The 12,242-nt window shown below is 45.9% G+C and overlaps 1 protein-coding gene across 1 annotated transcript; it reads left to right on the top strand.

The window, feature by feature from the left end:
* Positions 1-4,387: 4,387 nt before the first annotated feature.
* Positions 4,388-7,312, top strand: LOC132103782 (uncharacterized). Its single transcript, XM_059508875.1, has 4 exons — positions 4,388-5,105; positions 5,643-5,833; positions 6,430-7,142; positions 7,250-7,312. Exons 1-4 carry the CDS (start codon positions 4,507-4,509, stop codon positions 7,310-7,312), a joined length of 1,566 nt encoding a protein of 521 aa, XP_059364858.1. The 5' UTR covers positions 4,388-4,506.
* The last annotated feature ends 4,930 nt before the right edge of the window (positions 7,313-12,242 follow it).

The following is a 12,242-nucleotide window of genomic DNA, read 5'->3' as shown; positions in this document are numbered from 1 at the left end:
CACACACACACACACACACACACTTACGGAGATCAGTATATATATATATATATATATATATATATATATATATATATATATATATATATATATATATATATATATGTGTGTGTATATATATATATATATATAGATAGATAGATAGATAGATAGATAGATAGATAGATAGATAGATAGATAGATAGATATGTACTGTATAGTGTTGTTCTAATGGCAAAGGAGAGGTATGCCAAAATGAACAAAATAGTAACCTTATTCAATGATATGCTGTCTTATTGTATGTTATGATTCCTCAATGTATAGATGGATGAATACATTCATCTAAAAGGCGAACATCCATCGGCATAACACATATTCATAGACACCGTATCTGCGATAACTCATATCACTAAGAAATGAATCCACAATTCCCACCAGATAACAAGTTAAATCCTCAGGCCTGAACTTTTGATATATTGCACTGAAGAGGGATGGCTTTTGTCCTGTTTTCATCGCTGCATTCTGCACACTGCAATAAAATATGGAAAAAAGCAGAAGAGATTACAGTACAAGAATTCCCTTTGACGCTAACAGATTCAGAGGGGCATCAGCTTCATGGGTTCAGATGTGCTGTGTCAAATCTTCAGGAGCATTTGGGCTGGAGGAGACAAGCACCACAAATTGTATACTGTGTGACATACTAACATGATCACTCTCTGAACAAATGTTTAAGCAAAATGAAATGCTTTGATAAAAGTTTTAAGGGGTTATATAAATGTGAAGCACTTCATTGAATAATAATAATAATAAATTGTACAGAAATATCATGGGAAGTTGATGTCAGGATGCGTACTAGACAGAGGACTCAGAAGCAGAGTAGAGAAAAGGAGAATCTTTATTCTCGCCACAAAACACAAAATAACATAAACAATAATAAAATGCTCTGGGGCACACAGAGATCTCCGAACTGGCCGGCACACTGGGGACCACTCGCGCTGACGGATCTCCGAACTACGGATCCTTAGAAGGGAAAACAGAAGGTGAGACTGAGATTTGGAATAATACAAAACATGGGCAAAGACAAAACAATCTACTCATGACGACAGACAGAAAAGCAGAGACATATAAGGGAGTGGGGGAACGAGCGACAGGTGGGGAAGAATCAGCTCGTGATCTGCACAACCCGGCCACGATCAGCGCTGATTGCCCAGACCACAAACTACCGAACAGACAGGACAACACAGACTGCAGGGGAAGCTGAGACGGCACCCTGCATCGTGACAGTACCCCCAACCTCAGGTACGCCTCCTGGCATCCCAGGAGGACTAACCATGACGCTGATGAAATTGGTCAATGAGAGCATGATCCAGAATATCGCGAGCCGGAATCCAGCATCTCTCCTCCGGACCATAACCCTCCCAGTCTACCAGATATTGATGACCTCTACCCCTACGCCTCACATCAATGAGTCGCCATACAGTATAGGCAGGCGACCCCTCGATGAGCCTAGGAGGCGGAGGGGCAGAGGTCAGGGGCTGAAGGGGGGAGCGGAAGGCGGGTTTAATCTTAGAAATGTGGAAAACCGGGTGGATCCTTCTAAACTTAGGGGGCAATTTGAGCCGTACTGACACCGGACTAAGCACCTTGGCGATGATAAACGGTCCAACAAATTTGGGTCCCAGTTTACGTGAGGGCAGTCTGAAGTTAATGTCCTTAGTAGACCACCAGACTCTCTGACCACAGACGTAAAGTGGGGGCTTAGTACGGTGACGGTGTGGCAATGCCTCTTCTCTTCTGCTTCTCTGGCGATCCTCCAAGTACGGAGGCATCTCTGAATAAACGCATCCGAGGAGGGAACAACGGCATCGGATTCTTGAGAGGGGAATAGAGGTGGCTGGTAGCCTAAACAGCACTGGAAGGGAGACAAACCCGTAGATGAGTTATGCGCATACTCTACCATGGTCAACCTGGAACTCCAAGATGACGGTTCAGAAGACGCCACACAGCGCAGGACTCTCTCCAAATATTGGTTTGCACACTCGGCCTGACCATTAGTCTGCGGGTGATAACCGGAAGAAAGGCTCGCAGTCCCCCCCAAGCTGTAGACAGAACTCTGTCCAAAACCTAGACACAAACTGGGGACCTCTGTCAGAAACCACGTTCACCGGGAGGCCATGAATACGGAAAACGTGATCTAAGACCGTAGTCGCTGTCTCCCTCGCTGACGGCAATTTGGGGAGGGGAATAAAATGGATCGCCTTTGAGAACCTGTCCACCACAGTGAGAACTACCGTCTTGCCCCTAGATGGAGGCAAGCCAGTCACAAAGTCTATCGCTATGTTTGACGCGGACCTTGGACTTCACCCCCCAGGTGACCGCAGCCACAACCCGTTCGGGATGCAAAATGGCCACCGGGAGGGTGGGACTAGCCTCAGCCTCAAAATCCCGCGACAGCGCGTCAGGTTTACCATTCTTAGAGCCCAGGCGATAAGAAATGGTAAACCTGAAACGTCCAAAAAATAATGCCCAGCGAGCCTGCCTAGAATTTATTCTCCTGGCGGTGTGAATGTACTCAAGATTCTTAAGATCAGTCCAAACGATAAACGGAAATCGCGCTCCTTCTAACCAGTGACGCCACTCCTCCAGGGCCAGCTTGACAGCTAGAAACTCCCTATTCCCAATGTTATAGTTACGTTCCACGTGGGTTTAAATGATGTGAAAAGAAGGCGCAGGGATGTATTTTCTCGTCCGAAGTTGATCTTTGAGATAAAACTGCCCCAACCCCCACCTCCGACGCATCCACCTCCACAATGAACTGACGAGATGGGTCAGGGGTCGTTAAAATGGGGGCTGAAACAAATCGACTCTTAAGGTTCTCAAACGCAGCTTGGGCCTGCGACGACCAACAGAATAGTTTCTTTGTGGAGGTGAGATCAGTCAGAGGAAGGGCGATCTGGCTAAAGTTCCGAATGAACCGACTGTAAAAATTGGCAAAACCAAGAAAGCGCTGGAGCACTCTACGACTATCTGGGGTGGGCCAATCAGCAACTGCCTTTTCCTTGGCGAGACGACTGTGTGTGAAACTCACACTTCTCCAACTTAACGAATAAACGATTCTCCAGCAGCCGCTGGAGCACTCGCCTGACGTGCTGGACATGATCGCGCTCATTCTGGGAAAAAAACAGGATGTCGTCTATATAAACAAAAACAAACCGATCGACCATGTCTTGGAGCATGTCGTTGACGAGTGCCTGAAAGACCGCCGGGAAGTTGGAAAGCCCAAACGGCATAACTAAATACTCAAAGTGCCCTGTATGGGTGTTAAAGGTGGTCTTCCATTCGTCCTCCTCCCTAATCCGAACCAAGTGATAAGCACTGTGAAGGTCCAACTTCGTAAAGATGGTTGCCCCTTGAAGGAGCTTGAAGGCCGATGACATCAACGGCAAAGGATAATGATTCTTTACCGTGATGTCATTCAACCCCCGATAGTCAATACAGGGGCGCAACGAACCATCCTTCTTCTCCACGAAGAAGAACCCCGCCCCGGCTGGAGACAGGGATTAAAGTTCTCCGTCGCTACGACGGATTTCCGTTAATTGCAGCGAGTCTATGACGGATTTCCGTCAATTGCAGGGTCCCCGTCTGTCCTTTATGTTTTAAATTCACTTTTCATAATTTTAAGGCCGTGAATAGGCTTTAATTTCTCAAATAGTGTAATAAATGTGTTAATTTTAGTTTGAATAGGTCTTAAATTAAGGAAAGACGAGGTGTATTCACCCTTCTGAGGGGGATGTGATCAAAGCCTGGAGTGGAGCGAAAGCACGTTCCTCTCTCCACTCTAAGCATTCTGTAATCACTTCGCTCATGGTCCACTCCGGGTTTTCAATTCCCGCTCACGGAAAAGCTGCTCCGTGTTCACTCAATTAGCTTTGGAGAAGTGCATGTCAGATGAGCGCTGGTGTAGAACTACATTTCAGTTAACTTTACCATGGACACACTTATATTGCAGGAAGGCTCCGATGTATCGGAGATAGATAAAAGTGTCAAAAATAAGTGGAGATGGGCTTGGCTCAGCGAAATGGGTGAGAATGGCAAGTTAGTTTGTGGGCTAAAAAAATCAAACTGCCAGGTACGTGTCTTTGCACAGTATGCCACAGGAGACTACAATATGGCAATAATGGCAAAAAAGTGCTTGCTCGCCATCAGTCAGAAGCTAGTCACAATGCTGCCGTTCGTGCTCTGCAATACACATGCTCCCTGCCTGGTGCGACAAGTACCACAACGGAGGTTCATCCATCCATGGCCGATCGTGTGTGCGATCTAAAAGTGCGCATATGTTCTTTCATAGCGGAGCATGACCTGTCGTTCAAAGTCTCACAACCGCTGGTTAATTTAATGCAATCAGCAGTCAAAGACAAGAGTGCACTTTCGAGATTGTCTGTATCTAATGCACACGCCTCCTACTTGTGCACACATGGCATTGCTGTTCATTGGAAAAACGAATTATCAACAAAGCTGAAAACGAAGATGTTTTCTTTAAATGTAGACGAGTCAACAGATGGAAACATGGACAGGATTCTGAATGTTCTTATTCGATACTTTGATGAGGATATGGGTAAAGTGGCAACTCAGCATATGGCCTCAAGGAAAATGAATATTGCAGATGCCTTAACAATCACACACACACTGACAGACATTCTCCAGTCATATAGCCTGAACTGGAATCAGGTTGTTGGTATACTGTTGGATAACTGCAATGTAATGAGAGGGAAAAAGTCTGGAGTAGAGACACTAATCAGGAGAGAAAATCCATCACTCCTGGACATCAGCGGAGACACTGTCCATATGGTCTCAAATGCAGCCAAAGCCCTTTTAAATCCTTTCCAGGGATTTGTGGAACAATTTTGCTCTGATGTATACTATGACATTGAAAAATCACCAAAACAGAAAGAAGTTTTTTCTGAGTTTCAGTCCTTACTTCATTTGGCGAATAAGAGCCTAATACGTCCCATCAGCAGCAGGTTCCTGCAAATGCTAGATGTGTGCAACAGAATACGGGAGCTAATGGATCCATTGGTTGTGCACTTCTACAGCGTCTTGTCTCCTCATGATCAACACAAACACAGGTACATGGCAATAGCATTCTCTTTTCTTTTTTCCTTAAAAGGTGAAACTAATATATTTAGTATATTTAACTATATACATATGCATGATTATACTTCTCAGAGGGCCGACATCACATTTCTGTATTTAAAATCCTTTTTTTAAATTGATTTCATGTAATATTCTAATTTTCTGAGATTTTGAATTTGTGGTTTTCATAAGCTGTAAGCCATAATAATCATCAAAATTATAACTTTTGCACAATATTCTCATTTTTTGAGATTCACTTGTCTGTGTGTGTGTATATATCAATGATCAATTAGGTTATATCAAGTAATAGATATACAGTAGTGACTTAAAGGGTTAAATAAGGACAAATATTGAAGCTCGGCTTCATTACAGATGCAGTGAAATTATTAAATAACCTTCATAGGAGGGATGGAAAGTGCCTTGACCTCTAAACAAAAATTATATCATGACAAATTAAGTATTGGCAATTAGAAATAGCAATGTCTGTTTTCTCTCCTTAATCCTTGTGTATATGCTTTTTTGTGATGCAGATGGCTCCTAAACCAGCTTCTTGATAAGCATGCAGTTACATCTGATGAGAAGGCCAGAATAATTTTTCTGCAACAGCAAATGGCAAAATCTGCGAAGATCGGAAGTGATGTCAACAAAAATCGGAAGATGCGCATCTGTATGCTTTTTTCAGAGTTTGACAAGCTCACAACCCTGATTGATTTATACCGAGGTATGTTCACTTTTTATTCACTTTAAGTGGTAAGAAAAGTACAGAGATTTCTTATGTATTGAAATCCTTTTATTGGTATATTTATTATGTGCTTATTTTTCCTGGAATCCTGGAATGGAATCTAAGTTAACCATAAATGCAGTTTTTAGATCACTGTTAATCAGATAACTTTGGTTCATACTACTACTACTAAACTTTATTTAAGGGATACTCCACTTTAAAATGAAAATTCTGTCATGATACAATCACCCTCATGTTGTTTCAATCCTTTATGAATTTCTTTCTTCTGCTGAACAGAAAGGAATGTATTTAGAAGAATGTCAGTAACCAGACAGTTTCTGGTTATTGATATTCTTCTAAATATCTGTATGATGACAGAATTTTCATTTTAAAGTGGAGTATCCCTTTAAACAGCACATTTCAAAACAAAGTAAATTTATACAGATGAAAATAACAATAAAACAATAAAGCTAAAAAAATATATAAAGGGTTGTAATATTCAAGGAAGAGTATGTTACATTACTATTAATGTGATAATGAATAAATGGATAAAATATTCAGACACATTTCTAATCAGGTTCTATTGTGATTTTCAGGTGTACTTCCAACTTTCCAGGTGTTCCTGAAGAAGTTGCAGAATGAAAAGCCCATGATCCATGTGCTGCATGCTGAAATGGTGCTACTGGTTCGGGAACTTCTCTCAAAATTTATGAAGCCTGAAACTATCCCCTTGAGTGCAAAGGGCTTGTTGAAGCTTAATGTTCACAAGAGAGACCTACAGTACACTGACAAAAGGTTGTCTGTGGGGAAGTTCAGCTTCTTTGCCTTAAACAAGGCTAGAGTGGAAAAGAAGCCCTGGGTGAAGAAGGTCTACAGCTCTCTCAGAGAAGGCTACATAAAGGCAGCAACATACCTCCTGAAAAACCTTCCCCTCAACAACAACATCATCAACTCTTTATCTGTGCTGACGCCATCATTGATTCTCCACGAATCAGTTCAAGGTGCATTCAACACCTTGGCCAAGGCCTTGCCAAATGCTGTGAAGTCTGAGGAGTTGGGTCAACTGGATGAAGAGGTGCGAGCCTACCAGATTGATACAGATCTAGGAGCACTGGCCAAATGTTTTGAGGAGAACATTGCACGAATCGATGTTGATTGGTGGAGTAAGATCTTTGCCATGAAGATGCCAGGAGGAGGAATGAGATTCCCCATCTTAGGGAAGTTGGTAAAGGCTCTTCTATCATTGTTCACTGGCCCTCTTGTGGAAGGATCGTTTAACATCATCGATGACATAATTGAGAAAGACAGGGTTAGGCTAAACATTGAGACTTATGAAGGCTTAGCCATTATCAAGTCCCACATGAAGGTGATTGGCGAAACTGCCTCCAAAATACAAATTACCCCTGCATTGAGGAGATCGTGCCTGTCTTCTTATGGGACATACCAAAATCAATTGAAGAAAAAGAAGGAGAACCTTGACAAGCAAAAGGAAAGGAAACTGAGGGAAGCTGTGAAGGTCCTCTCAGCAGTTAGGGTTAAAAAAGTAAAAAAGGTTCCCCCTCTTCTGTTTGTGCTACAGCCTCCACCTCCTCCATCCCTGGAGTTAAACGCAAAACTGCTGCTACAGCCTCCACCTCCTCCACCCCTGGAGTTAAACGCACTGCTGCTACAGCCTCTACCTCCTCCATCCCTGGAGTTAAACGCAAAACTGCTGCTACAGCCTCCACCTCCTTCACCCCTGGAGTTAAACGCAAAACTGCTGCTACAGCCTCTACCTCCTCCATCCCTGGAGTTAAACACACTGCTGCTACAGCCTCTACCTCCTCCATCCCTGGAGTTAAACGCAAAACTGCTGCTACAGCCTCCACCTCCTTCACCCCTGGAGTTAAACGCAAAACTGCTGCTACAGCCTCTACCTCCTCCATCCCTGGAGTTAAACGCAAAACTGCTGCTACGGCCTCCACCTCCTCCATCCCTGGAGTTAAACGCAAAACTGCTGCTACAGCCTCCACCTCCTCCACCCCTGGAGTTAAATGCACTGCTGCTACAGCCTCCACCCCTGGACTTAAATGCACTGCTGCTACAGCCTCCACCCCTGGAGTTAAATGCACTGCTGCTACAGCCTCCACCTCCTCCACCCCTGGAGTTAAATGCACTGCTGCTACAGCCTCCACCTCCTCCATCCCTGGAGTTAAACGCACTGGTGCTACAGCCTCCACCTCACATGGAGCAACTCCTGCACATGTAGTTAGTAGTCAAACACTGAAACGGGTGTCTGGTGTAGCCAAGCTTCAGGAATATGGTTTCACAGCCAAAAGGCAGAAGAAGTAAAAAGCACTCTAGAGACTTTTGCACAAGAATAGCACTTTAATGGTGGTGCTGTTACTTTATCTTTTTTTTCCTGTTAATTAAGAGTTTCATAAAACATTGTTTGGTCTTATAAGATAAATAAAAACATGCACTGAAAAGTTATGTAGATGGTTGATTATTTGTCAAGCTAAGTTTTTTTCTTTTTCATTGATTAAAATAGCTTTTAAAATACGCCATCTGGCAACATTAAAGCGGTTTAAAACGTCTCCCCTTAAAATGCTATTGGTCTCGACTATTTAAAAATTGAAAGGAATATGACTTGGCCTGAAAAAAAATTTCAGTCAGAAGAATTTTTTTCACTTTAATCCCTGTGGAGAGGATGAGGGACGGATAATTCCTGCTACCAAAGAATCATGTATATACCTTTCCATGACCTCCCGCTCCGGACCCGACAGAGAGTAAAGGGTCCCCTTAGGTGGAGAAGTGCCAGGAAGCAGGTCAATCGCACAGTCGTACGGGCAGTGTGGAGGCAGAGATGAAGCTTGGGACCTACTGAAAACCGCTCTCAAATCATGGTAAGCCTCCGGTACATCCACCAAGTTAATCAGCTCCTCCTGCAACACAGAATGAGACAAGACAGGGAGAAAAGCAGCACCCAAACACTGAGCTAAACAGAAAGTGCTCCAAGCCAAAATAAACCACGGGCCCAATCAATATGAGGGTTATGTTTAACCAACCAGGTGTGACCCAACACCACTGGAGCGGTGGGAAAGTGAATTACAGACAGAGCTGATTATCCAAGCGACTGCGTCGCTCTCCTGTTGTCAGCCGTGCTCTCCCAATCTGCATAAGCTCCTCCTCCAGGAGGATGCGGCGTTGAGACATCGTTTCACATGCTGCTCCATACAGGACCCCGGTGACATGTTCATGGGGAATCCCCTCCCTACGGTGCTGAGAACGGAGAGTAATCCGGTCGTCGACCCGAATGGCGAGGTCGATAAGCCCATCCAAGCCAGGGGGCAGCCCTAGTGAATAGATCCCGTCCTTCACCTGCTCAGACAGGCCATGGAGGAAGTGATCCCAGAGAGCCTTCTCATTCCAGCCGCAGGATTCGGTGAGCGTGCGGAACTGAATGGAGTAACCAGACACTGACTGCTCTCTCTGCTGAAGCAGCGACAATGCTCGTGCTGCTTCAATACTGCGTGCCGAGCGGTCAAACACCTTGCGCAGCTCCTTTCGAGAATGCCTCAAACGACGCACAACAGTCATGCTTACTGTCCCACATAGCCGTTCCCCACTCTCTCGCTTGACCAACTAGGAGAGTGATGACGAACGCCACCCTGGATTGCTCCGTGGGGAAACAGGAAGGCTGGAGAGTGAAAGTCAGCGAGCACAGTTGCGATTTAGTTGTGTCCTAATACCGCCTCCACCTGGCAGGGCGAAACGCGCCTTCCCTCCTGGGTCTGTAGGTACTCGTCTGGCCTGTCTTGCGATGCTTATATGGCTCTGTGAAAGTGAAAGAGCTCCGATCTACTGCTGACCTCTCACTCTGAGCGACGAAGGTCACTGCAAGTTCTCTGGGTCATGTAATGTCCACACTTGTGGTCCAGGATCACCATCTCTGGCTGTGTCTTGTTGATATGAGGGACGTCGACAAAGATGGCCCTTAATCCCCCTTTGTCCAAGACTGGCCTCTTCTGCGATGCGGTCGAGAACCTTGCCCAGCAGTTCTCATCTGCATGGGATCAGATTGAGTCAGTCCAACCTTCTGCCTAGCGTGCAGCTCCTGCCTCCACTGCCGGCCGCAGTGCCCCAGCCTGCACATCGTTGATGCAATCCCGCTGCATCTGCCCCCGATCCCACACTGCATCCGCAGCAGCCTCCAGCAAATGGCACCATGGAGCTGGGCATATGCAGGCCGCCCCACCCGTCCTGGCAAGGGCTTTATTCACGCACCCTCTGCCAACCTGTGAAACCAAGTGAACCTTGCACACCACAATCACAGCCCTCTCCGGCTCACTCACAAGTCGCCCGAGTTGGGTCCTTCTGTTCCACATCACTGCCCCACTGCTGGAATGGCTGTGGTTCCACTGGTCCTGCTTGTATGGTTTCTAGGTGCCTGGTTAGCACTACCGAACCCGTTTTTGCTGGCTTCTGCAGTCCCACCAGCCGATATGAGGTCAGGGTTTTACAGCCCTTCCTTCATTGTACCAAAGAAAGGCGGTGGGTTACAGCCAATCTTGGATTTGCGAGTCTTGAACCGGGCCCTGCATCGGTTACCATTCAAGATGCTGATGCAGGAACGCATCTTCGGTTGTGTGCGTCCCCGAGATTGGTTTGCAGCGATCGACCTGAATGATGCATACTTTCATGTGTCGATTCTTCCACACCACAGACCATTTCTGTGGTTCGCATTCGAGGGCCATGCATATCAGTACAGAGTTCTGCCCTTTGTGCTGTCCCTTTCTCCTGTATCTTCATGAAGGTCACGGAGGGAACTCTGGCCCCTCAGAGTTAGGTGTTTGCATCCTCAACTGTCTAAAAGGGCGCTTACTAGGCAAGCACGTGCTGGTCCACTTGGACAACACAGCAACCGCTGCGTACATCAACCACAAGGTAGACTGTGCTCCCGTCGCAACTCGCCCGCCACCTCCTCCTTTGGAGTCGGAATGTTCTGAGGTCACTTCGTGCTGTTCACATTCTGTGTCTTCTCAACTGCAGAGCCGACGACCTGTCTCGAGCAATGCTCCAGGGAGAATGGCGACTCCATCCCCAGATGGTCCAGCTGGTTGGGAGATGTTTTTGGAGCTGCTCAGGTAGACCTGTTTGCTTCTCCAGAAACCTCTTACTGCAAGTTGTTCTACTCCCTGACCGAGGGAACACTCGGCACGGACACACTGGCACATAGCTTGCCACAGGGCCTATGCAAATATGCGTTTACCTCAGTGATCCTTCTAGGGGACCTGCATGCATTTTCGGATTACGAGTTTGGCCCGGCTGACTCCCAGGTAATCCTGAGGCCCTGGACCGTCTACGTGCCCAAGGTTCCCACTACACACTTCAAAGACCAAGTGGTGATCGGACACAAAGCTTTAGGACCTCAGCACTGCTCTTTGTCTGTTACGGAGGCCGGCAGAAGGGGAATGCCATCTCTAAGCAGAGGATGGCCCACTGGATTGTGGATGCCACTGCCCTGGCTTATCAGGCACAGGGTGGGCCCTGCCCATTCAGGTTTTGAGCTCACTCGACTAGAAGTGTTGCATCCCCCTGGGCACTGGCTGGTGGCGCCTCACTGACAGATATTTGTAGAGCTGCAGGCTGGACGAACCCCAACACATTTGCTAGATTCAATAGTACACCTTTGGCATCTGGACGCGGTGGAACCACGTCAATCATCTGTTTCCTGTGGTCTTGTCCTGGTGGTCCTCTGAGACAAGGTCTTTACAGGGGATCTGTATCTGGGGCTCTAGTTGTCCTGGTCTCCGCTGGCTTTCAGGGCAGTAGAGGTCCTTTTTAGGTGCTGATCCACCATCTGGTCTGGATACGTACTGGGTCCGGGTGACTGCAGTGACCCTCTGATCTGGATACAAACTGGATCTGGTGGCTATGGTGACCTCGGAATAAGAGAGAAACAGACTAATATAAGCGTAGATGCCATTCTTCTAATGATGTAGCAAGTACATCGGGTGTTATGGGAAGTGTTCCCGGTTCCGGTTTACCTAATTAATGCAGCCTAAAAATCCTTTAACGGATTTGGATATTAAAAGCATATTAGTAGGTTATGTGTAAGCCAGGTTAAAGAGATGGGTCTTTAATCTAGATTTAAACTGCAAGAGTGTGTCTGCCTCCCGAACAATGTTAGGTAGGTTATTCCAGAGTTTAAGCGCCAAATAGGAAAAGGATCTGCCGCCCGCAGTTGATTTTTATATTCTAGGTATTATCAAATTGCCTGAGTTTTGAGAACGTAGCGGACATAGAGGATTATAATGTAAAAGGAGCTCATTCAAATACTGAGGTGCTAAACAATTCAGGGCTTTATAAGTAATAAACAATATTTTAAAATCTATACAATGTTTAGGGAGCCTGGGGATAGGGAGCC

This window comes from Carassius carassius, chromosome 24, assembly GCF_963082965.1.
Source record: "Carassius carassius chromosome 24, fCarCar2.1, whole genome shotgun sequence".
Taxonomy (NCBI): Eukaryota; Metazoa; Chordata; class Actinopteri; order Cypriniformes; family Cyprinidae; genus Carassius; species Carassius carassius.
This window is presented reverse-complemented; position numbering and strand designations above follow the sequence as displayed.